Here is a 26,192-nt window from a genome sequence, read left to right as displayed (position 1 = left end):
GGGATCCGGTGACTGGAGTAACAATGTAGCAGGAGTGAGGGATCCGGTGACTGGAGTAACAATGTAGCAGGAGTGGGGGATCCGGTGTCTGGAGTAACAATGTAGCAGGAGTGGGGGATCCGGTGTCTGGAGTAACAATGTAGCAGGGAGTGAGGGATCCGGTGACTGGAGTAACAATGTAGCGGGAGTGGGGGATCCGGTGACTGGAGTAACAATGTAGCAGGAGTGGGGGATCCGGTGTCTGGAGTAACAATGTAGCAGGGAGTGAAGGATCCGGTGTCTGGAGTAACAATGTAGCAGGAGTGGGGGATCCGGTGTCTGGAGTAACAATGTAGCAGGGAGTGAGGGATCCGGTGTCTGGAGTAACAATGTAGCAGGGAGTGAAGGATCCGGTGTCTGGAGTAACAATGTAGCAGGGAGTGAGGGATCCGGTGTCTGGAGTAACAATGTAGCAGAGAGTGAAGGATCTGATAACTAGGGTAGCAATGTTGCAGTCAGTATGGGATCTCGTAACTGGAACAGCAATGTAGTTGGGAGTGAGGGATATGATAAATGGAATAGCAGTTTTGGTGGGAGTGAGGTTCTTGTAACGGAAGTAGCAATGTAGTGGAGAGTGAGGGTTCTGGAAACTGGAGTAACAAATGAAGACGGGAATGAGGGATCTGGAAATGGGAGCAACAACAGAGGCAGGAATGAATCTGATCAGATCCCCCCCCCCCCTCAGATCCCCTCCAGTCCAGTGCCTCAGGGCTGTAGACGTGCTGCCTATGATTATTGAACTCTCTAAACCCCCATAGGGCAGTCCATAACGGTCGCTGTTCATAATAACATCCGATACCCTGCTTTTCCCAAGCTCTCCTGATTATTATCAGGAGAGTTGGCTCCATCGAGATGGAGTTTGTGGGAAGATCACCCTGCAGATTATGAAGGTGACAGGATTACTGAGGCCAACACACGCGCTCACAATGCCACTGACGGGCAAGATGTCAAGTTACCCTCCACGGGATGGGCTGGGGGGTAGATGGGAAATGAAGGTAAACAGCTGTCTCAGTTCGCAGATGTGTGCCAAAGGGGGAGGAGAAAGAGCCACTTAAATCCTTTGGTTGATTTTTTCTTCTCTCTTCTTGGTAGGTCTTTCACCTGCACAGCAATTGCCCAGTTGGTTCTGTTGGGTGGCACCTGGATTTTCGGCATTTTTCACATCACCGGAGACACCATCTTTATGTCCTACATATTCACCATATTCAACAGTTTGCAAGGGCTTTTCATTTTCATCCTGCACTGCGTCCTGAACAAGCAGGTAGGTGCCTACCTGGGGTTGGGTCAGGCAAGGCCAGGGGTACCCAGGAACAACGGCCAGGGCACACTCACCCAACCGTTGGTGCCCGTGCTCATTTCAGGGGTAGTTGAGCGGGAGGAGAGGGTCTGGAATCGGGACAATGTCCCTTTCTGGAGCTTCTCAGGATGTTGCTTGTTGAGGAGAGGGGGCTCTCTCTGTCATGAGGAACACATCCAGATTCAGGATGGACCTGAACACTGAAGGTTTACAATCTGTCTCAGTGAGTGTCACACTGCTGCCTCACAGCGCCAGAGACCCGGGTTCAATTCCCGCCTCAGGCGACTGACTGTGTGGAGTTTGTACGTTCTCCCCGTGTCTGCGTGGGTTTGCTCCGGTTTCCTCCCACAGTCCAAAGATGTGCAGGTCAGGTGAATTGGCCATGCTAAATTGCCCGCAGTGGTAGGTGAAGGGGTAAATGTAGGGGTATGGGTGGGTTACGTTTCGGCGGGTCGGTGTGGACTTGTTGGGCTGAAGGGCCTGTTTCCACACTGTAAGTAATCTAATCTAATCTAACCCAGATGACCACTGGCTTCAGTCCCATTCCACAGCTGATGATATTTTCATTGACAGAGTGGGGACCCATTTTAAGCTGACGAGGATGTGAGAGCCTCCCTTTGAAAATGTGTATGAGGGTTATTTTGGCAGCCTCTGCGATCCCTCAGCGATACCTCAAAGCAGACTCTCTGCTCATCATCCTATTGGTGCTGGATGAGGAATGCTTCCTTGGAGGGGGACGTGGTGGCTCAGTGGATAGTACTGCTACCTCACGGGACCTGGGTTCAATTCCAGCCTCGGGTGACTGTGTGGAGTTTGCCCATTCACCCCTTGTCTGTGTGGGTTTTCTCTGGGTACATGTTTGGATGATTGGCCAAGCTAAATTGACTATAGTGTCCGGGGATATGTAGGTTAAGCACATTAGTCAGGGGAAATGTGGAATAATAGGGCTGGGGAATGGATCTGGGTGGATTATTTATGCAGTAGTCATTATGAAGAGCAAATAGATATCCAGCAGCCTTTTGTGTGGCACCTTCTCAAGTGTCTTTTGGAAATTTACATACACCACATCTACTGGTTCCCCATTGTCCACCATGTTCATAATGTCGCCATAGAATTCCAAGAGATTAGTTAAGCGTGGCTTGCCTTTTATGAACCCATGTTGTGTCTGCCCAATGGGACTATCTCTGTCCAGATGCCTTACTATTTCTTCCTTGATAACAGACTCAAGCTTTCTCCCCCCAACAGAAGTTAAGTCTATAATTCCCCAACTTTTGTCTGCCTCTCTTTTTTGACAACTGTGGCATCACATTTGCTGTTTTCCAATCTGCTGGGACTGCCCCAGAATCCAACGAATTTTGGAAAATTCCTTACAAATGCACTCGCCATTTCTCCCACCACCACATTGAGCACAGTGGGATGTGCTCCATCATGGCCTATAGCCCTGTCTGCCTTTAGCTCCATTGGCTTGCCCAACACCACCTCTTTCATGACAATGATTGTTTCCAGGACCTCACCTACCTTAGTCTCTTTGTCAATATTGTGCAATAATATAACAATAAAAATGGTGAAGTGGAAAGTTCAGTATATAAGTTGTGGGGTCATGATAGAGCCTCAAGGAGAAACCACTAAAAGGGGAAGAGGGTGCCTGGAGAGACTGAAGACTTCAGTGGGGTCCATGGGTTTGGCATGTTTACTTGATATGTTTAGGACTAACCTACAGGATTAATGGGAAGGGGCCATTAGTTAGGGAATGGTAATCTTTAGATTGTTCACCCATTCTCAAGAAGCCCATTTTAAGACTCTGAGCCAGAGACTCCTGCCTGAGGAATGACTGCATTTTTAAAAAGAAGTGTCAATCGATGATAATTCCATGGTCTAGCTTTAACTTCCAGATTTTATTAACGGTATTTAAGTTCCAGCATTTGAACTCGTATGCCCATGTACCAAAGTATTTGGGTTCTGGATTACTTGTGCAGACATATTGCCTCGCAATCTCTCCCCACAGGACTGACAGTGATCAGTAGACATTATATTGAACAAGAGTCAGTGATGCCAACCACGCAGAAAAAGGCCATCTACCTGTGCCAATCAAAAACAAGTATCAGGCTATTCTAATCCAAATTCCAGCACTTGAGCCAAAGCCTCACATGTCTTGGGATTGTAAATCCACATCGAAATATTTAGGCAGTCATAGAGCCAGAGACATCCAGCATGGAAACGACTCTTGGGACTAACCAGTCCATGCTGACCATAATCCCAAACTCAACTAGTTCCCCTTGCCTCAGCTTGGCCCATATCCCTCCAACCATTTCTTATTCACGGACTGATCTAAATGTCTTTTAAATGTTGTAACTGTATCCAAATCCACCACTTTCCCTGAAAGTTCATTCCACACACGAACCTCTCTCTCTGTGAAAAAGAATCTTTCTACTCTCACCTTAAAAAGCTGAGGAGGAATTTCTTCCCTCAGAGGGGAGTGAACCTTTACCGCAGAGAGCTGTCAAGGCTGGATCTCTCAGTGTACTTAAGGCTGAGGTGGACAGACATTTGGGGTTGAGGATTATCAGATCCATCCTGATCTCGTGGAGTGGGAGGGCAGACTCGATGGGCTGAATGGCTGATGCCTGTTCCTATGTCTTACTCTGCCTCTCACAAATAGGCCAAGGATGGTAGGATTCCTTATTGAACCAGCTGGATGTCTGCAACAAGCAGCGACAACTCGAAGGTCACCATTATTAAGGCTGGCCTGAGCGTTGGGGATTGAACCACTCCCTCCAGTGGGGCTCGACTCCACTAACCCAGTAACATTACCCATCCGCTACTTCCCATTGCTGGCTCAAAGACCAAGGGAGCAGGCCCACAATGGACCTTATCTCCAGTTCCAACATGTGGCTGTAACACCGAGTCAAGTCCATGACCGCGTACCCCCCACCCCACCCAGAAACGGGCTGGTAGTGCTGGCTGACCTGTTTGGGTCTGAGACATAGTGAGTGTCAGGGTGTGTTCGGGAGAGCACTGTGGGGTAGGGGAGTGTGGGGATGGTGAACGGGAGATGGTGTGAAGACAATGCAGCCAATGCAGGTTCGGCACTGTACAGACAGAGCAGGCAGCAGTGCGAGTATTGAACCAGCCCTCAGTCACTGGAGCCCCTCTCTCCTGTTCCAACAGGTTCGCAGTGAGATCCTCAATACTGCATCGAAGATCACCAAGGACTCCAGCATTTGGAAATCTTCCAATGTAAGGAGCTGATTCTCCAACACACAGGGTTTACCAGAGGCTGTGAGGCTGGGGGAGAAAGGGAGAGGGGGAGAAAGTGCCATAGGGGGTAGTTAGGGAGGGGCAGTCATTTGTGGGGCAGACATCTGTTGGGGGGCAGGAATTTGTGTGCGGGACATTAGAGTGAGGAAGGGGCCTTAGAGTGAGGGTGGGACATTAGAGTGAGGATGGGAGATTAGAGTGAGGATGGGAGATTAGAGTGAGGATGGGAGATTAGAGTGAGGATGGGAGATTAGAGTGAGGCTGGGGCATTAGAGTGAGGTTGGGTCATTAGAGTGAGGGTGGGCATTAGAGTGAGGTTGGGTCATTAGAGTGAGGAAGGGGCCTTAGAGTGAGGGTGGGACATTAGAGTGAGGATGGGAGATTAGAGTGAGGATGGGAGATTAGAGTGAGGCTGGGGCATTAGAGTGAGGTTGGGTCATTAGAGTGAGGGTGGGCATTAGAGTGAGGTTGGGTCATTAGAGTGAGGGTGGGCATTAGAGTGAGAATGGGACATTAGAGTGAGGATGGGGCATTAGAGTGAGGTTGTGGCATTAGAGTGAGGATGGAACATTAGAGTGAGGGTGGGGCATTTGAGTGAGGGTGGGGCATTAGAGTCAGGGTGGGACATTAGAGTGAGAGTATGGCATTAGAGTGAGGGTGGGGCATTAGAGTCAGGGTGGGACATTAGAGTGAGGTTGGGATATTAGAGTGAGGGTGGGGCATTAGAGTGAGGATGGGGACATTTGAGTGAGGATGGGGCATTAGATTGAGTGTGGGGCATTAGTGTGAAGAAGGGGAATTAGAGTGAGGGTGAGGCATTAGAGTGAGGGTGGGACATTAGAGTGAGGGTGGGATATTAGAGTGAGGGTGGGGCATTAGAGTGAGGGTGGGACATTAGAGTGAGGGTGAGGCATTAGAGTGAGGGTGGGACATTAGAGTGAGGATGGGAGATTAGAGTGAGGCTGGGCATTAGAGTGAAGGTGGGGCATTAGAGTGAGGGTAGGACATTAGAGTGAGAATGGGACATTAGAGTGAGGATGGGAGATTAGAGTGAGGCTGGGGCATTAGAGTGAAGGTGGGGCATTAGAGTGAGGGTAGGACATTAGAGTGAGGGTGGGACATTAGTGTGAGGGTGGTGCATTAGATTGAGGGTGGGACATTAGAGTGAGGGTGGGGCATTAGAGTGAGGGTGGGACATTAGAGTGAGGATGGGAGATTAGAGTGAGGCTGGGGCATTAGAGTGAGGGTGGGACATTAGAGTGAGGATGGGAGATTAGAGTGAGGCTGGGGCATTAGAGTGAAGGTGGGGCATTAGAGTGAGGGTGGGACATTAGAGAGAGGGTGGGACATTAGAGTGAGGGTGGGGCATTTGAGTGAGGATGGGACATTAGAGTGAGGGTGGGGCATTTGAGTGAGGGTGGGACATTAGAGTGAGGGTGGGGCATTAGAGTGAGGGTGGGGCATTAGAGTGAGGGTGGGACATTAGAGTCAGGGTGGGGCATTAGCGTTAAGATGGGGCATTTGAGTGAGGATGGGGCATTAGAGTCAGGGTGGGACATTAGAGTGAGGGTGGGATATTAGAGTGAGGGTGGGACATTAGAGTGAGGGTGGGGCATTAGAGTGAGGGTGGGACATTAGAGTGAGGGTGGGGCATTTGAGTGAGGATGGGACATTAAAGTGAGGGTGGGGTATTTGAGTGAGAGTATGGCATTAGAGTGAGGCTGGGACATTAGAGTGAGGATGGGACATTAGAGTGAGGGTGGGGTATTTGAGTGAGAGTATGGCATTAGAGTGAGGCTGGGACATTAGAGTGAGGGTGGGGCATTAGAGTGAGGGTGAGGCATAAGAGTGAGGGTGGGACATTAGAGTGCGGATGGGGCATTAAAGTGAGGGTGGGGCATTAGAGTGAGGTTGGGACATTAGAGTGAGGTTGGGACATTAGAGTGAGGGTGGGATATTAGAGTGAGGTTGGGGCATTAGAGTGAGGGTGGGGTATTTGAGTGCGGATGGGGCATTAGAGTGAGGGTGGGGCATTAGAGTGAGGGTGGGGCATTAGAGTGCGGGTGGGACATTAGAGTGAGGGTGGGGCATTAGAGTGAATGTGGGACATTAGAGTGAAGATGGGGTATTTGAGTGAGGATGGGGCATTAGAGTCAGGGTGGGGCATTAGAGTGAGGTTGGGACATTAGAGTGAGGTTGGGGCATTAGAGTCAGCGTGGGACATTAGCGTTAAGATGGGGCATTTGAGTGAGGATGGGGCATTAGAGTGAGGGTGGGACATTAGAGTGAGAATGGGGCAATGGTGTGAGGGTGGGGCATTAGAGTGAGGATGTGGCATTAGAGTGAGGATGGGACATTAGAGTGAGGGTGGGGCATTAGAGTGAGGGTGGGACATTAGAGTGAGGGTGGGGCATTAGAGTCAGGGTGGGGCATTAGAGTGAGGTTGGGACATTAGAGTGCGGATGGGGCATTAGAGTGAGAGTATGGCATTAGAGTGAGGGTGGGGCATTAGAGTGAGGATGGGGCATTAGAGTGAGGGTGGGGCATTAGAGTGAGGGTGGGATATTAGAGTGAGGGTGAGGCATTAGAGTGAGGGTGGTGCATTAGAGTGAGGGTGGGACATTAGAGTGAGGGTGGGGCATTAGAGTGAGGATGGGGCATTAGAGTGAGGGTGGGGCATTAGAGTGAGGATGGGGCATTAGAGTGAGGGTGGGACATTAGAGTGAGGGTGAGGCATTAGAGTGAAGGTGGGACATTAGAGTGAGGTTGGGTCATTAGAGTGAAGGTGGGATATTAGAGAGAGAGGGTGGGACATTAGAGTGAGGGTGGGACATTAGAGTGAGGGTGAGGCATTAGAGTGAGGGTGGGGCATTAGAGTGAGGGTGGGGCATTAGAGTGAGGGTGAGGCATTAGAGTGAGGTTGGGGCATTAGAGTGAGGGTGGGGCATTAGAGTGAGGATGGGACATTAGAGAGAGAGGGTGGGACATTAGAGTGAAGGTGGGACATTAGAGTGAGGGTGGGGCATTAGAGTGAGGGTGGGGCATTAGAGTGAGGGTGGGACATTAGAGTGAGGATGGGGCATTAGAGTGAGGGTGGGACATTAGAGTGAGGGTGGGGCATTAGAGTGAAGGTGGGACATTAGAGTAAGGTTGGGACATTAGAGTGAGGGTGGGGCATTAGAGTGAGGTTGGGACATTAGAGTGAGGGTGGGGCATTAGAGTGAGGGTGGGACATTAGAGTGAGGATGGGACATTAGAGTGAGGATGGGACATTAGAGTGAGGATGGGACATTAGAGTGATGGTGGGGCATTAGAGTGAGGTTGGGACATTAGAGTGAGGGTGAGGCATTAGAGTGAGGATGGGACATTAGAGTGAGGGTGAGGCATTAGAGTGAGGATGGGACATTAGAGTGAGGATGGGTCATTAGAGTGAGGTTGGGTCATTAGAGTGAGGTTGGGACATTAGAGTGAGGATGGGACATTAGAGTGAGGATGGGACATTAGAGTGATGGTGGGGCATTAGAGTGAGGTTGGGACATTAGAGTGAGGGTGAGGCATTAGAGTGAGGATGGGACATTAGAGTGAGGGTGAGGCATTAGAGTGAGGATGGGACATTAGAGTGAGGATGGGTCATTAGAGTGAGGTTGGGTCATTAGAGTGAGGTTGGGACATTAGAGTGAGGGTGGGGCATTAGAGTGAGGGTGGGACATTAGAGTCAGGGTGGGACATTAGTGTGAGAGTATGGCATTAGAGTGAGGGTGGGGCATTAGAGTGAGGGTGGGACATTAGAGTGAGGGTGGGACATTAGAGTGAGGGTGGGACATTAGAGTGAGGATGGGACATTAGAGTGAGGGTGGGATATCAGAGTGAGGGTGGGGCATTAGAGTGAGGGTGGGGTATCAGAGTGAGGGTGGGGCATTAGAGTGAGGGTGGGACATTAGAGTCAGGGTGGGGCATTAGTGTGAGGGTGGGGCATTAGAGTGAGGATGGGGCATTAGAGTGAGGGTGGGACATTAGAGTCAGGGTGGGGCATTAGAGTGAGGGTGGGACATTAGAGTGAGGGTGGGGCATTAGAGTGAGAGTATGGCATTAGAGTGAGGGTGGTACATTGGAGTGAGGCTGGGACATTAGAGTGAGGTTGGGGCATTAGAGTCAGGGTGGGACATTAGAGTGAGAATGGGGCAATGGTGTGAGGGTGGGGCATTAGAGTGAGGATGGGACATTAGAGTGAGGGTGGGGTATTAGAGTGAGGGTGGGACATTAGAGTGAGGGTGGGGTATTTGAGTGAGGGTGGGGCATTAGAGTGAGGGTGGGACATTAGAGTGAGGGTGGGATGTTAGAGTGAGGGTGGGGCATTAGAGTGAGGGTGGGACATTAGAGTGAGGGTGGGGCATTAGAGTGAGGGTGGGGCATTAGAGAGAGAGGGTGGGACATTAGAGTGAGGTTGGGACATTAGAGTGAGGGTGGGGCATTAGAGTGAGGGTGGGACATTAGAGAGAGAGGGTGGGACATTAGAGTGAGGTTGGGACATTAGAATGAGGGTGGGACATTAGAGTGAGGGTGGGGCATTAGAGTGAGGGTGGGGCATTAGAGTGAGGATGGGACATTAGAGTGAGGATGGGACATTAGAGTGAGGGTGGGGCATTAGAGTGAGGGTGGGGCATTAGAGTGAAGATGGGACATTAGAGTGAGGATGGGACATTAGAGTGAGGGTGGGGCATTAGAGTGAGGGTGGGACATTAGAGTGAGGGTGGGGCATTAGAGTGAGGTTGGGACATTAGAGTGAGGGTGGGGCATTAGAGTGAGGGTGGGACATTAGAGTGAAGATTGGACATTAGAGTGAGGGTGGGGCATTAGAGTGAGGGTGGGACATTAGAGAGAGAGGGTGGGACATTAGAGTGAGGGTGGGACATTAGAGTGAGGGTGGGGCATTAGAGTGAGGGTGGGACATTAGAGTGAAGATGGGACATTAGAGTGAGGGTGGGGCATTAGAGTGAGGGTGGGACATTAGAGAGAGAGGGTGGGACATTAGAGTGAGGGTGGGACATTAGAGTGAGGGTGGGACATTAGTGTGAGGGTGGGGCATTAGAGTGAGGACGGGACATTAGAGTGAGGATGGGACATTAGAGTGAAGGTCGGGCATTAGAGTGAGGGTGGGGCATTAGAGTGAGGGTGGGACATTAGAGTGAGGGTGGGGCATTAGTGTGAGGGTGGGACATTAGAGTGAGGTTGGGACATTAGAGTGAGGGTGGGGCATTAGAGTGAGGATGGGGCATTAGAGTGAGGGTGGGGCATTAGTGTGAGGGTGGGATATTAGAGTGAGGGTGAGGCATTAGAGTGGGGGTGGGACATTAGAGTCAGGGTGGGGCATTAGAGTGAGGGTGGGACATTAGAGTGAGGGTGAGGCATTAGAGTGAGGGTGGGGCATTAGAGTGAGGGTGGGACATTAGAGTGAGGACGGGACATTAGAGTGAGGGTGGGGCATTAGTGTGAGGGTGGGATATTAGAGTGAGGGTGAGGCATTAGAGTGAGGGTGGGGCATTAGAGTGAAGATGGGGCATTAGAGTGAGGGTGGGGCATTAGTGTGAGGGTGGGGCATTAGAGTGAGGGTGAGACATCAGAGTGAGGATGGGGCATTAGAGTGAGGGTGGGGCATTAGTGTGAGGGTGGGGCATTAGAGTGAGGGTGGGGCATTAGAGTGAGGATGGGGCATTAGAGTCAGGGTGAGACATTAGAGTGAGGGTGGGGCATTAGTGTGAGGGTGGGACATTAGTGTGAGGGTGGAACTTCAGTGTGAGGGTGGGGCATTAGAGTGAGGGTGGGACATTAGAGTGAGGGTGGGGCATTAGTGTGAGGGTGGGACATTAGTGTGAGGGTGGAACTTCAGTGTGAGGGTGGGGCATTAGAGTTAGGGTGGGATATTAGAGTGAGGGTGAGGCATTAGGGTGAGGGTGGGATATTAGAGTGAGGGTGAGGCATTAGAGTGAGGGTGGGACATTAGATTGAGGATGGGACATTAGAGTGAGGGTGAGGCATTAGAGTGAGGGTGGGATATTAGGGTGAGGGTGAGGCATTAGAGTGAGGGTGGGATATTAGAGTGAGGGTGAGGCATTAGAGTGAGGGTGGGACATTAGAGTGACGGTGGGGCATTAGAGTGAGGGTGGGATAATAGGCTGAGGGTGGGGCATTAGAGTGAGGGTGGGACATTAGAGTGAGGGTGAGGCATTAGAGTGAGGGTGGGATATTAGAGTGAGGGTGAGGCATTAGAGTGAGCGTGGGATATTAGAGTGAGGGTGAGGCATTAGAGTGAGGGTGGGACATTAGAGTGAGGGTGGTGCATTAGAGTGAGGGTGGGACATTAGAGTGAGAGTGGGGCATTAGAGTGAGGGTGGGATATTAGAGTGTGATGGGACATTAGAGGGAGGGTGGGATATTAGAGTGAGGATGGGGCATTAGAGTGAGGGTGGGGCATTAGAGTGAGGTTGGGACATTAGAGTGAGGGTGGGGCATTAGAGTGAAGATGGGACATTAGAGTGAGGGTGGGATAAAGTAGTGAGGGTGAGGCATTAGAGTGAGGGTGGGGCATTAGAGTGAGGGTGGTGCATTAGAGTGAGGGTGGGACATTAGAGTGAGAGTGGGGCATTAGAGTGAGGGTAGGGCATTAGAGTGAAGATGGGACATTAGAGTGAGGGTGGGATATTAGAGTGAGGATGGGGCATTAGAGTGAGGGTGGGGCATTAGAGTGAGGTTGGGACATTAGAGTGAGGGTGGGGCATTAGAGTGAAGATGGGACATTAGAGTGAGGGTGGGATATGAGAGTGAGGGTGAGGCATTAGAGTGAGGGTGGGGCATTAGAGTGAGGTTGGGATATTAGAGTGAGGGTGGGGCATTAGAGTGAGGACGGGACATTAGAGTGAAGGTGGGGCATTAGAGTGAGGGTGGGTCATTAGAGTGAGGGTGGGACATTAGAGTGACGGTGAGGCATTAGAGTGAGGGTGGGACATTAGAGTGAGGGTGGGATATTAGAGTGAGGGTGGGGCATTAGAGTGAGGTTGGGATATTAGAGTGAAGATGGGACATTAGAGTGAAGGTGGGGCATTAGAGTGAGGGTGGGTCATTAGAGTGAGGGTGGGACATTAGAGTGAGGGTGAGGCATTAGAGTGAGGGTGGGACATTAGAGTGAGGGTGGGGCATTAGAGTGAGGGTGGGACATTAGAGTGAGGGTGGGGCATTAGAGTGAGGGTGGGATATTAGTGTGAGGGTGGGGCATTAGAGTGAGGGTGGGACATTAGAGTGAGGACGGGACATTAGAGTGAAGGTGGGGCATTAGAGTGAGGGTGAGGCATTAGAGTGAGGGTGGGACATTAGAGTGAGGGTGGGGCATTAGAGTGAGGGTGGGACATTAGAGTGAGGATGGGGCATTAGAGTGAGGGTGAGGCATTAGAGTGAGGGTGGGGCATTAGAGTGAGGGTGGGACATTAGAGTGAGGGTTGGACATTAGAGTGAGGGTGGGACATTAGAGTGAAGGTGGGGCATTAGAGTGAGGGTGAGGCATTAGAGTGAGGGTGGGACATTAGAGTGAGGGTGGGATATTAGAGTGAGGGTGGGGCATTAGAGTGAGGGTGGGGCATTAGAGTGAGGGTGGGATATTAGAGTGAGGGTGAGGCATTGGAGTGAGGGTGGGGCATTAGAGTGAGGGTGGGACATTAGAGAGAGAGGGTGGGACATTAGAGTGAGGGTGGGGCATTAGTGTGAGGGTGTGATATTAGAGTGAGGGTGAGGCATTAGAGTGAGGGTGGGATATTAGAGTGAGGGTGAGGTAATAAGATTGAGGGTGGGACATTAGAGTGAGGGTGAGGCATGAGAGTGAGGGTGGGATATTAGAGTGAGGGTGAGACATTAGAGTGAGGGTGGGACATTAGAGTGAGGGTGGGGCATTAGAGTGAGGGTGGGATAATAGAGTGAGGGTGGGACATTAGAGTGAGGGTGGGGCATTAGAGTGAGGGTGGGATATTAGAGTGAGGGTGAGGCATTAGAGTGAGGGTGGGATATTAGAGTGAGGGTGAGGCATTAGAGTGAGGGTGGGATATTAGAGTGAGGGTGAGGCATTAGAGTGAGGGTGGGATATTAGAGTGAGGGTGAGGCATTAGAGTGAGGGTGGGACATTAGAGTGAGGGTGGGGCATTAGAGTGAGGGTGGGATAATGGGCTGAGGGTGGGGCATTAGAGTGAGGGTGGGACATTAGAGTGAGGGTGAGGCATTAGAGTGAGGGTGGGATATTAGAGTGTAGGGTGAGGCATTAGAGTGAGCGTGGGATATTAGAGTGAGGGTGAGGCATTAGAGTGAGGGTGGGACATTAGAGTGAGGGTGGTGCATTAGAGTGAGGGTGGGACATTAGAGTGAGAGTGGGGCATTAGAGTGAGGGTAGGGCATTAGTGTGAAGATGGGACATTAGTGTGAGGGTGGGATATTAGAGTGAGGATGGGGCATTAGAGTGAGGGTGGGGCATTAGAGTGAGGTTGGGACATTAGAGTGAGGGTGGGGCATTAGAGTGAAGATGGGACATTAGAGTGAGGGTGGGATAAAGGAGTGAGGGTGAGGCATTAGAGTGAGGGTGGGGCATTAGAGTGAGGTTGTGATATTAGAGTGAGGGTGGGGCATTAGAGTGAGGGTGGTGCATTAGAGTGAGGGTGGGACATTAGAGTGAGGGTGGGGCATTAGAGTGAGGGTAGGGCATTAGAGTGAGGGTGGGACATTAGAGTGAGGTTGGGACATTAGAGTGAGGGTGGGGCATTAGAGTGAGGGTGGGATATTAGAGTGAGGTTGGGACATTAGAGTGAGGGTGGGGCATTAGAGTGAGGGTGGGGCATTAGAGTGAGGGTGGGATATTAGAGTGAGGGTGAGGCATTAGAGTGAGGATGGGGCATTAGAGTCAGGGTGAGACATTAGAGTGAGGATGGAACATCAGTGTGAGGGTGGGACATTAGAGTAAGGGTGGGGCATTAGAGTGAGGGTGGGGCATTAGTGTGAGGGTGAGGCATTAGAGTGAGGGTGGGACATTAGAGTGAGGGTGAGGCATTAGAGTGAGGGTGGGGCATTAGTGTGAGGGTGGGATATTAGAGTGAGGGTGGGGCATTAGAGTGAGGGTGGGATATTAGAGTGAGGACGGGACATTAGAGTGAAGGTGGGGCATTAGAGTGAGGGTGGGGCATTAGAGTGAGGGTAGGGCATTAGAGTGAGGATGGGACATTAGAGTGAGGGTGGGGCATTAGAGTGAGGGTGGGACATTAGAGTGAGGTTGGGACATTAGAGTGAGGGTGGGGCATTAGAGTGAGGGTAGGGCATTAGAGTGAGGGTAGGGCATTAGAGTGAGGATGGGACATTAGAGTGAGGGTGGGGCATTAGAGTGAGGATGGGGCATTAGAGTGAGGGTGGGATATTAGAGTGAGGGTGAGGCATTAGAGTGAGGGTGGGGCATTAGAGTGAGGATGGGGCATTAGAGTGAGGGTGGGGCATTAGTGTGAGGGTGGGGCATTAGAGTGAGGGTGGGGCATTAGAGTGAGGATGGGGCATTAGAGTCAGGGTGAGACATTAGAGTGAGGATGGAACATCAGTGTGAGGGTGGGACATTAGAGTAAGGGTGGGGCATTAGAGTGAGGGTGGGGCATTAGTGTGAGGGTGGGACATTAGTGTGAGGGTGAGGCATTAGATTGAGGGTGGGACATTAGAGTGAGGGTGAGGCATTAGAGTGAGGGTGGGATATTAGAGTGAGGGTGAGGCATTAGAGTGAGGGTGGGACATTAGATTGAGGATGGGACATTAGAGTGAGGGTGGGATATTAGAGTGAGGGTGAGGCATTAGAGTGAGGGTGGGATATTAGAGTGAGGGTGAGGCATTAGAGTGAGGGTGGGATATTAGAGTGAGGGTGAGGCATTAGAGTGAGGGTGGGACATTAGAGTGAGGGTGGGGCATTAGAGTGAGGGTGGGATAATAGGCTGAGGGTGGGGCATTAGAGTGAGGGTGGGACATTAGAGTGAGGGTGAGGCATTAGAGTGAGGGTGGGATATTAGAGTGAGGGTGAGGCATTAGAGTGAGTGTGGGATATTAGAGTGAGGGTGAGGCATTAGAGTGAGGGTGGGACATTAGAGTGAGGGTGGTGCATTAGAGTGAGGGTGGGACATTAGAGTGAGGGTGAGGCATTAGAGTGAGGGTGGGACATTAGAGTGAGGGTGGTGCATTAGAGTGAGTGTGGGATATTAGAGTGAGGGTGAGGCATTAGAGTGAGGGTGGGACATTAGAGTGAGGGTGGTGCATTAGAGTGAGAGTGGGGCATTAGAGTGAGGGTAGGGCATTAGAGTGAAGATGGGACATTAGAGTGAGGGTGGGATATTAGAGTGAGGATGGGGCATTAGAGTGAGGGTGGGGCATTAGAGTGAGGTTGGGACATTAGAGTGAGGGTGGGGCATTAGAGTGAAAATGGGACATTACAGTGAGGGTGGGATAAAGGAGTGAGGGTGAGGCATTAGAGTGAGGGTGGGGCATTAGAGTGAGGTTGTGATATTAGAGTGAGGGTGGGGCATTAGAGTGAGGGTTGTGCATTAGAGTGAGGGTGGGACATTAGAGTGAGGGTGGGGCATTAGAGTGAGGGTAGGGCATTAGAGTGAAGATGGGACATTAGAGTGAGGTTGGGACATTAGAGTGAGGGTGGGGCATTAGAGTGAAGATGGGACATTAGAGTGAGGGTGGGATATTAGAGTGAGGATAGGGCATTAGAGTGAGGGTGGGGCATTAGAGTGAGGTTGGGACATTAGAGTGAGGGTGGGGCATTAGAGTGAAGATGGGACATTAGAGTGAGGGTGGGATATTAGAGTGAGGATGGGGCTTTAGAGTGAGGGTGGGGCATTAGAGTGAGGTTGGGACATTAGAGTGAGGGTGGGGCATTAGAGTGAGGACGGGACATTAGAGTGAAGATGGGACATTAGAGTGAAGGTGGGGCATTAGAGTGAGGGTGGGGCATTAGAGAGAGGGTGGGATAATAGAGTGAGGGTGGGACATTAGAGTGAGGGTGGGACATTAGAGTGAGGGTGGGATATGAGAGTGAGGGTGAGGCATTAGAGTGAGGGTGGGGCATTAGAGTGAGGTTGGGATATTAGAGTGAGGGTGGGGCATTAGAGTGAGGACGGGACATTAGAGTGAAGATGGGACATTAGAGTGAAGGTGGGGCATTAGAGTGAGGGTGGGTCATTAGAGTGAGGGTGGGACATTAGAGTGACGGTGAGGCATTAGAGTGAGGGTGGGACATTAGAGTGAGGGTTTGGATATTAGAGTGAGGGTGGGGCATTAGAGTGAGGTTGGGATATTAGAGTGAGGGTGGGGCATTAGAGTGAAGATGGGACATTAGAGTGAGGGTGGGATATGAGAGTGAGGGTGAGGGATTAGAGTGAGGGTGGGGCATTAGAGTGAGGTTGGGATATTAGAGTGAGGGTGGGGCATTAGAGTGAGGACGGGACATTAGAGTGAAGATGGGACATTAGAGTGAAGGTGGGGCATTAGAGTGAGGGTGGGTCATTAGAGTGAGGGTGGGACATGAGAGTGACGGTGAGGCATTAGAGTGAGGGTGGGACATTAGAGTGAGGGTGGGATATTAGAGTGAGGGTGGGGCATTAGAGTGAGGTTGGGATATTAGAGTGACGGTGAGGCATTAGAGTGAGGGTGGGACATTAGAGTGAGGGTGGGATATTAGAGTGAGGGTGGGGCATTAGAGTGAGGTTGGGATATTAGAGTGAGGGTGGGGCATTAGAGTGAAAATGGGACATTAGAGTGAAGGTGGGGCATGAGAGTGAGGGTGGGTCATTAGTGTGAGGGTGGGACATTAGAGTGAGGGTGAGGCATTAGAGTGAGGGTGGGACATTAGAGTGAGGGTGGGGCATTAGAGTGAGGGTGGGACATTAGAGTGAGGGTGGGGCATTAGAGTGAGGGTGGGATATTAGAGTGAGGGTGGGGCATTAGAGTGAGGGTGTGATATTAGAGTGAGGACGGGACATTAGAGTGAAGGTGGGGCATTAGAGTGAGGGTGAGGCATTAGAGTGAGGGTGGGGCATTAGTGTGAGGGTGGGGCATTAGAGTGAGGGTGGGACATTAGAGTGAGGATGGGGCATTAGAGTGAGGGTGAGGCATTAGAGTGAGGGTGGGGCATTAGAGTGAGGGTGGGACATTAGAGTGAGGGTGGGGCATTAGAGTGAGGGTGGGACATTAGAGTGAGGGTGGGACATTAGAGTGAAGGTGGGGCATTAGAGTGAGGGTGAGGCATTAGAGTGAGGGTGGGACATTAGAGTGAGGGTGGGGCATTAGAGTGAGGGTGGGGCATTAGAGTGAGGGTGGTGCATTAGAGTGAAGATGGGACATTAGAGTGAGGGTGGGATATTAGAGTGAGAGTGAGGCATTAGAGTGAGGGTGGGACATTAGAGTGAGGGTGAGGCATTAGAGTGAGGGTGGGACATTAGAGTGAGGACGGGACATTAGAGTGAGGGTGGGGCATTAGTGTGAGGGTGGGATATTAGAGTAAGGGTGAGGCATTAGAGTGAGGGTGGGGCATTAGAGTGAGGGTGGGGCATTAGTGTGAGGGTGGGGCATTAGATTGAGGGTGAGACATTAGAGTGAGGGTGGGGCATTAGAGTGAGGGTGGGGCATTAGTGTGAGGGTGGGGCATTAGAGTGAGGGTGGGGCATCAGAGTGAGGATGGGGCATTAGAGTCAGGGTGAGACATTAGAGTGAGGATGGAACATCAGTGTGAGGGTGGGGCATTAGAGAAAGGGTGGGGCATTAGAGTGAGGGTGGGGCATTAGTGTGAGGGTGAGGCATTAGAGTGAGGGTGGGGCATTAGAGTGAGGATGGGACATTAGAGTGAGGGTGAGGCATTAGAGTGAGGTTGGGATATTAGAGTGAGGGTGAGGCATTAGAGTGAGGGTGGGATATTAGAGTGAGGGTGAGGCATTAGAGTGAGGGTGGGACATTAGAGTGAGGGTGGGGCATTAGAGTGAGGGTGGGATAATAGAGTGAGGGTGGGACATTAGAGTGAGGGTGGGACATTAGAGTGAGGGTGAGGCATTAGAGTGAGGGTGGGATATTAGAGTGAGGGTGAGGCATTAGAGTGAGGGTGGGATATTAGAGTGAGGGTGAGGCATTAGAGTGAGGGTGGGACATTAGAGTGAGGGTGGGGCATTAGAGTGAGGGTGGGATAATAGAGTGAGGGTGGGGCATTAGAGTGAGGGTGGGATATCAGAGTGAGGGTGAGGCATTAGAGTGAGGGTGGGGCATTAGAGTGAGGGTGGGATATTAGAGTGAGGGTGAGGCATTAGAGTGAGGGTGGGGCATTAGAGTGAGGGTGGGGCATTAGAGTGAGGGTGGGATATTAGAGTGAGGGTGAGGCATTAGAGTGAGGGTGGGGCATTAGTGTGAGGGTGGGATATTAGAGTGAGGGTGAGGCATTAGAGTGAGGGTGGGGCATTAGAGTGAGGTTGGGACATTAGAGTTAGGACGGGACATTAGAGTGAGGGTGGGGCATTAGTGTGAGGGTGGGATATTAGAGTGAGGGTGAGGCATTAGAGTGAGGGTGGGATATTAGAGTGAGGGTGGGGCATTAGAGTGAGGGTGGGATATTAGAGTGAGGGTGGGATATTAGAGTGAGGGTGGGATATTAGAGGGAGAGTGGGACATTAGAGTAAGGGTGGGGCATTAGAGTGAGGGTGGGATATTAGAGTGAGGGTGGGGCATTAGAGTGAGGGTGGGACATTAGAGTGAGCGTGGGGCATTAGAGTGAGGGTAGGATATTAGAGTGAGGGTGAGGCATTAGAGTGAGGGTGGGATATTAGAGTGAGGGTGGGACATTAGAGTAAGGGTGGGGCATTAGAGTGAGGGTGGGATATTAGAGTGAGGGTGGGACATTAGAGTGAGGGTGGGAGATTAGAGTGAGGGTGGGACATTAGAGTGAGGGTGAGGCATTAGAGTGAGGGTGGGACATTAGAGTGAGGGTGGGATATTAGAGTGAGGGTGGGATATTAGAGTGAGGGTGGGGCATTAGAGTGAGGGTGGGGCATTAGTGTGAGGGTGGGGCATTAGATTGAGGGTGAGACATTAGAGTGAGGGTGGGGCATTAGAGTGAGGGTGGGGCATTAGTGTGAGGGTGGGGCATTAGAGTGAGGGTGGGGCATCAGAGTGAGGATGGGGCATTAGAGTCAGGGTGAGACATTAGAGTGAGGATGGAACATCAGTGTGAGGGTGGGGCATTAGAGTAAGGGTGGGGCATTAGAGTGAGGGTGGGGCATTAGTGTGAGGGTGAGGCATTAGAGTGAGGGTGGGGCATTAGAGTGAGGATGGGACATTAGAGTGAGGGTGAGGCATTAGAGTGAGGTTGGGATATTAGAGTGAGGGTGAGGCATTAGAGTGAGGGTGGGATATTAGAGTGAGGGTGAGGCATTAGAGTGAGGGTGGGACATTAGAGTGAGGGTGGGGCATTAGAGTGAGGGTGGGATAATTGAGTGAGGGTGGGACATTAGAGTGAGGGTGGGACATTAGAGTGAGGGTGAGGCATTAGAGTGAGGGTGGGATATTAGAGTGAGGGTGAGGCATTAGAGTGAGGGTGGGATATTAGAGTGAGGGTGAGGCATTAGAGTGAGGGTGGGACATTAGAGTGAGGGTTGGGCATTAGAGTGAGGGTGGGATAATAGAGTGAGGGTGGGGCATTAGAGTGAGGGTGGGATATCAGAGTGAGGGTGAGGCATTAGAGTGAGGGTGGGGCATTAGAGTGAGGGTGGGATATTAGAGTGAGGGTGAGGCATTAGAGTGAGGGTGGGGCATTAGAGTGAGGGTGGGGCATTAGAGTGAGAGTGGGATAATAGAGTGAGGGTGGGACATTAGAGTAAGGGTGGGGCATTAGAGTGAGGGTGGGATATTAGAGTGAGGGTGAGGCATTAGAGTGAGGGTGGGGCATGAGTGTGAGGGTGGGATATTAGAGTGAGGGTGAGGCATTAGAGTGAGGGTGGGGCATTAGAGTGAGGTTGGGACATTAGAGTTAGGACGGGACATTAGAGTGAGGGTGAGGCATTAGAGTGAGGGTGGGATATTAGAGTGAGGGTGAGGCATTAGAGTGAGGGTGGGATATTAGAGTGAGGGTGAGGCATTAGAGTGAGGGTGGGACATTAGAGTGAGGGTGGGGCATTAGAGTGAGGGTGGGATAATAGGGTGAGGGTGGGGCATTAGAGTGAGGGTGGGATATCAGAGTGAGGGTGAGGCATTAGAGTGAGGGTGGGGCATTAGAGTGAGGGTGGGATATTAGAGTGAGGGTGAGGCATTAGAGTGAGGGTGGGGCATTAGAGTGAGGGTGGGGCATTAGAGTGAGAGTGGGATAATAGAGTGAGGGTGGGACATTAGAGTAAGGGTGGGGCATTAGAGTGAGGGTGGGATATTAGAGTGAGGGTGAGGCATTAGAGTGAGGGTGGGGCATTAGTGTGAGGGTGGGATATTAGAGTGAGGGTGAGGCATTAGAGTGAGGGTGGGGCATTAGAGTGAGGGTGGGGCATTAGAGTGAGAGTGGGATAATAGAGTGAGGGTGGGACATTAGAGTAAGGGTGGGGCATTAGAGTGAGGGTGGGATATTAGAGTGAGGGTGAGGCATTAGAGTGAGGGTGGGGCATTAGTGTGAGGGTGGGATATTAGAGTGAGGGTGAGGCATTAGAGTGAGGGTGGGGCATTAGAGTGAGGGTGGGGCATTAGAGTGAGAGTGGGATAATAGAGTGAGGGTGGGACATTAGAGTAAGGGTGGGGCATTAGTGTGAGGGTGGGATATTAGAGTGAGGGTGAGGCATTAGAGTGAGGGTGGGATATTAGAGTGAGGGTGGGGCATTAGAGTGAGGGTGGGATATTAGAGTGAGGGTGGGATATTAGAGTGAGGGTGGGATATTAGAGGGAGAGTGGGACATTAGAGTAAGGGTGGGGCATTAGAGTGAGGGTGGGATATTAGAGTGAGGGAGGGGCATTAGAGTGAGGGTAGGACATTAGAGTGAGCGTGGGGCATTAGAGTGAGGGTAGGATATTAGAGTGAGGGTGAGGCATTAGAGTGAGGGTGGGATATTAGAGTGAGGGTGGGACATTAGAGTAAGGGTGGGGCATTAGAGTGAGGGTGGGATATTAGAGTGAGGGTGGGATATTAGAGTGAGGGTGGGAGATTAGAGTGAGGGTGGGACATTAGAGTGAGGGTGAGGCATTAGAGTGAGGGTGGGACATTAGAGTGAGGGTGGGATATTAGAGTGAGGGTGGGACATTAGAGTGAGGGTGAGGCATTAGAGTGAGGGTGGGACATTAGAGTGAGGGTGCGACATTAGAGTGAGGGTGAGGCATTAGAGTGAGGGTGGGATATTAGAGTGAGGGTGAGGCATTAGAGTGAGGGTGGGACATTAGAGTGAGGGTGGGGCATTAGAGTGAGGGTGGGATATTAGAGTGAGGGTGGGATATTAGAGGGAGGGTGGGACATTAGAGTGAGGGTGGGGCATTAGAGTGAGGGTGGGGCATTAGAGTGAGGGCGGGCCATTAGAGTGAGGTTGGGATATTAGAGGGAGGGTGGGACATTAGAGTGAGGGTGGGCCATTAGAGTGAGGGTGGGGCATTAGAGTGAGGGTGGGGCATTAGAGTGAGGTTGGGACATTAGAGTGAGGGTGGGATATTAGAGTGAGGGTGAGGCATTAGAGTGAGGGTGGGATATTAGAGTGAGGGTGAGGCATTAGAGTGAGGGTGGTGCATTAGAGTGAAGATGGGACATTAGAGTGAGGGTGGGGCATTAGAGTGAGGGTGGGACATTAGAGAGAGAGGGTGGGACATTAGAGTGAGGGTGGGACATTAGAGTGAGGGTGGGACATTAGAGTGAGGATGGGGCATTAGAGTGAAGATGGGACATTAGAGTGAGGGTGGGGCATTAGAGTGAGGGTGGGATATTAGAGTGAGGGTGAGGAATTAGAGTGAGGGTGGGACATTAGAGTGAGGGTGGGGCATTAGAGTGAAGATGGGACATTAGAGTGAGGGTGGGGCATTAGAGTGAGGGTGGGACATTAGAGAGAGAGGGTGGGACATTAGAGTGAGGGTGGGACATTAGAGTGAGGGTGGGACATTAGAGTGAGGATGGGGCATTAGAGTGAGGGTGAGGCATTAGAGTGAGGGTGGGGCATTAGAGTGAGGGTGGGACATTAGAGTGAGGGTGGGTCATTAGAGTGAGGGTGGGACATTAGAGTGAGGGTGGGACATTAGAGTGAAGGTGGGGCATTAGAGTGAGGGTGAGGCATTAGAGTGAGGGTGGGACATTAGAGTGAGGGTGGGATATTAGAGTGAGGGTGGGGCATTAGAGTGAGGGTGGGTCATTAGAGTGAGGGTGGGACATTAGAGTGACGGTGAGGCATTAGAGTGAGGGTGGGACATTAGAGTGAGGATGGGATATTAGAGTGAGGGTGGGGCATTAGAGTGAGGTTGGGATATTAGAGTGGGGGTGGGGCATTAGAGTGAGGACGGGACATTAGAGTGAAGATGGGACATTAGAGTGAAGGTGGGGCATGAGAGTGAGGGTGGGTCATTAGAGTGAGGGTGGGACATTAGAGTGAGGGTGAGGCATTAGAGTGAGGGTGGGACATTAGAGTGAGGGTGGGGCATTAGAGTGAGGGTGGGACATTAGAGTGAGCGTGGGGCATTAGAGTGAGGGTAGGATATTAGAGTGAGGGTGAGGCATTAGAGTGAGGGTGGGATATTAGAGTGAGGTTGGGACATTAGAGTAAGGGTGGGGCATTAGAGTGAGGGTGGGATATTAGAGTGAGGGTGGGACATTAGAGTGAGGGTGGGAGATTAGAGTGAGGGTGGGACATTAGAGTGAGGGTGAGGCATTAGAGTGAGGGTGGGACATTAGAGTGAGGGTGGGATATTAGAGTGAGGGTGGGATATTAGAGTGAGGGTGGGGCATTAGAGTGAGGGTGGGGCATTAGTGTGAGGGTGGGGCATTAGATTGAGGGTGAGACATTAGAGTGAGGGTGGGGCATTAGAGTGAGGGTGGGGCATTAGTGTGAGGGTGGGGCATTAGAGTGAGGGTGGGGCATCAGAGTGAGGATGGGGCATTAGAGTCAGGGTGAGACATTAGAGTGAGGATGGAACATCAGTGTGAGGGTGGGGCATTAGAGTAAGGGTGGGGCATTAGAGTGAGGGTGGGGCATTAGTGTGAGGGTGAGGCATTAGAGTGAGGGTGGGGCATTAGAGTGAGGATGGGACATTAGAGTGAGGGTGAGGCATTAGAGTGAGGTTGGGATATTAGAGTGAGGGTGAGGCATTAGAGTGAGGGTGGGATATTAGAGTGAGGGTGAGGCATTAGAGTGAGGGTGGGACATTAGAGTGAGGGTGGGGCATTAGAGTGAGGGTGGGATAATAGAGTGAGGGTGGGACATTAGAGTGAGGGTGGGACATTAGAGTGAGGGTGAGGCATTAGAGTGAGGGTGGGATATTAGAGAGAGGGTGAGGCATTAGAGTGAGGGTGGGATATTAGAGTGAGGGTGAGGCATTAGAGTGAGGGTGGGACATTAGAGTGAGGGTGGGGCATTAGAGTGAGGGTGGGATAATAGAGTGAGGGTGGGGCATTAGAGTGAGGGTGGGATATCAGAGTGAGGGTGAGGCATTAGAGTGAGGGTGGGGCATTAGAGTGAGGGTGGGATATTAGAGTGATGGTGAGGCATTAGAGTGAGGGTGGGGCATTAGAGTGAGGGTGGGGCATTAGAGTGAGAGTGGGATAATAGAGTGAGGGTGGGACATTAGAGTAAGGGTGGGGCATTAGAGTGAGGGTGGGATATTAGAGTGAGGGTGAGGCATTAGAGTGAGGGTGGGGCATTAGTGTGAGGGTGGGATATTAGAGTGAGGGTGAGGCATTAGAGTGAGGGTGGGGCATTAGAGTGAGGTTGGGACATTAGAGTTAGGACGGGACATTAGAGTGAGGGTGGGGCATTAGTGTGAGGGTGGGATATTAGAGTGAGGGTGAGGCATTAGAGTGAGGGTGGGATATTAGAGTGAGGGTGGGGCATTAGAGTGAGGGTGGGATATTAGAGTGAGGGTGGGATATTAGAGTGAGGGTGGGATATTAGAGGGAGAGTGGGACATTAGAGTAAGGGTGGGGCATTAGAGTGAGGGTGGGATATTAGAGTGAGGGTGGGGCATTAGAGTGAGGGTAGGACATTAGAGTGAGCGTGGGGCATTAGAGTGAGGGTAGGATATTAGAGTGAGGGTGAGGCATTAGAGTGAGGGTGGGATATTAGAGTGAGGGTGGGACATTAGAGTAAGAGTGGGGCATTAGAGTGAGGGTGGGATATTAGAGTGAGGGTGGGATATTAGAGTGAGGGTGGGAGATTAGAGTGAGGGTGGGACATTAGAGTGAGGGTGAGGCATTAGAGTGAGGGTGGGACATTAGAGTGAGGGTGGGATATTAGAGTGAGGGTGGGACATTAGAGTGAGGGTGAGGCATTAGAGTGAGGGTGGGACATTAGAGTGAGGGTGCGACATTAGAGTGAGGGTGAGGCATTAGAGTGAGTGTGGGATATTAGAGTGAGGGTGAGGCATTAGAGTGAGGGTGGGACATTAGAGTGAGGGTGGGGCATTAGAGTGAGGGTAGGATATTAGAGTGAGGGTGGGATATTAGAGGGAGGGTGGGACATTAGAGTGAGGGTGGGGCATTAGAGTGAGGGTGGGGCATTAGAGTGAGGGCGGGCCATTAGAGTGAGGGTGGGATATTAGAGGGAGGGTGGGACATTAGAGTGAGGGTGGGCCATTAGAGTGAGGGTGGGGCATTAGAGTGAGGGTGGGGCATTAGAGTGAGGTTGGGACATTAGAGTGAGGGTGGGATATTAGAGTGAGGGTGAGGCATTAGAGTGAGGGTGGGGCATTAGAGTGAGGGTGGGATATTACAGTGAGGGTGAGGCATTAGAGTGAGGGTGGTGCATTAGAGTGAAGATGGGACATTAGAGTGAGGGTGGGGCATTAGAGTGAGGGTGGGACATTAGAGTGAGGATGGGGCATTAGAGTGAAGATGGGACATTAGAGTGAGGGTGGGGCATTAGAGTGAGGGTGGGATATTAGAGTGAGGGTGAGGAATTAGAGTGAGGGTGGGACATTAGAGTGAGGGTGGGGCATTAGAGTGAAGATGGGACATTAGAGTGAGGGTGGGGCATTAGAGTGAGGGTGGGACATTAGAGAGAGAGGGTGGGACATTAGAGTGAGGGTGGGACATTAGAGTGAGGGTGGGACATTAGAGTGAGGATGGGGCATTAGAGTGAGGGTGAGGCATTAGAGTGAGGGTGGGGCATTAGAGTGAGGGTGGGACATTAGAGTGAGGGTGGGTCATTAGAGTGAGGGTGGGACATTAGAGTGAGGGTGGGACATTAGAGTGAAGGTGGGGCATTAGAGTGAGGGTGAGGCATTAGAGTGAGGGTGGGACATTAGAGTGAGGGTGGGATATTAGAGTGAGGGTGGGGCATTAGAGTGAGGGTGGGTCATTAGAGTGAGGGTGGGACATTAGTGTGACGGTGAGGCATTAGAGTGAGGGTGGGACATTAGAGTGAGGATGGGATATTAGAGTGAGGGTGGGGCATTAGAGTGAGGTTGGGATATTAGAGTGAGGGTGGGGCATTAGAGTGAGGACGGGACATTAGAGTGAAGATGGGACATTAGAGTGAAGGTGGGGCATGAGAGTGAGGGTGGGTCATTAGAGTGAGGGTGGGACATTAGAGTGAGGGTGAGGCATTAGAGTGAGGGTGGGACATTAGAGTGAGGGTGGGGCATTAGAGTGAGGGTGGGACATTAGAGTGCGGGTGGGGCATTAGAGTGAGGGTGGGATATTAGAGTGAGGGTGGGGCATTAGAGTGAGGGTGGGACATTAGAGTGAGGACGGGACATTAGAGTGAAGGTGGGGCATTAGAGTGAGGGTGAGGCATTAGAGTGAGTGTGGGGCATTAGTGTGAGGGTGGGGCATTAGAGTGAGGGTGGGACATTAGAGTGAGGATGGGGCATTAGAGTGAGGGTGAGGCATTAGAGTGAGGGTGGGGCATTAGAGTGAGGGTGGGACATTAGAGTGAGGGTGGGTCATTAGAGTGAGGGTGGGACATTAGAGTGAGGGTGGGACATGAGAGTGAAGGTGGGGCATTAGAGTGAGGGTGAGGCATTAGAGTGAGGGTGGGACATTAGAGTGAGGATGGGGCATTAGAGTGAGGGTGAGGCATTAGAGTGAGGGTGGGGCATTAGAGTGAGGGTGGGACATTAGAGTGAGGGTGGGTCATTAGAGTGAGGGTGGGACATTAGAGTGAGGGTGGGACATTAGAGTGAAGGTGGGGCATTAGAGTGAGGGTGAGGCATTAGAGTGAGGGTGGGACATTAGAGTGAGGGTGGGATATTAGAGTGAGGGTGAGGCATTAGAGTGAGGGTGGGACATTAGAGTGAGGGTGGGATATTAGAGTGAGGGTGAGGCATTAGAGTGAGGGTGGGACATTAGAGTGAGGACGGGACATTAGAGTGAGGGTGGGGCATTAGTGTGAGG

At 51.6% G+C, this 26,192-nt stretch overlaps 1 protein-coding gene across 2 annotated transcripts in view; it reads left to right on the top strand.

Annotated features, from left to right (window-relative positions):
- The window catches only part of LOC140467989 (adhesion G protein-coupled receptor E3-like), a 150,683-nt gene that overhangs the window by 50,868 nt on the left and 73,623 nt on the right, over window positions 1-26,192 (top strand). For both annotated transcript variants that reach the window (XM_072564113.1, XM_072564112.1), the window contains exons 17-18: window positions 1,132-1,300; window positions 4,505-4,573. In XM_072564113.1, the coding sequence (XP_072420214.1) occupies window positions 1,132-1,300; window positions 4,505-4,573 (238 nt within the window). The remainder of the gene's footprint in view (window positions 1-1,131; window positions 1,301-4,504; window positions 4,574-26,192) is intronic.

Source organism: Chiloscyllium punctatum, chromosome 46 (assembly GCF_047496795.1).
Source record: "Chiloscyllium punctatum isolate Juve2018m chromosome 46, sChiPun1.3, whole genome shotgun sequence".
In the NCBI taxonomy this organism is placed as follows: domain Eukaryota; kingdom Metazoa; phylum Chordata; class Chondrichthyes; order Orectolobiformes; family Hemiscylliidae; genus Chiloscyllium; species Chiloscyllium punctatum.
The sequence above is the reverse complement of the archived record's forward strand: the minus strand, read 5'-3'. Positions and strand labels throughout refer to the sequence as shown.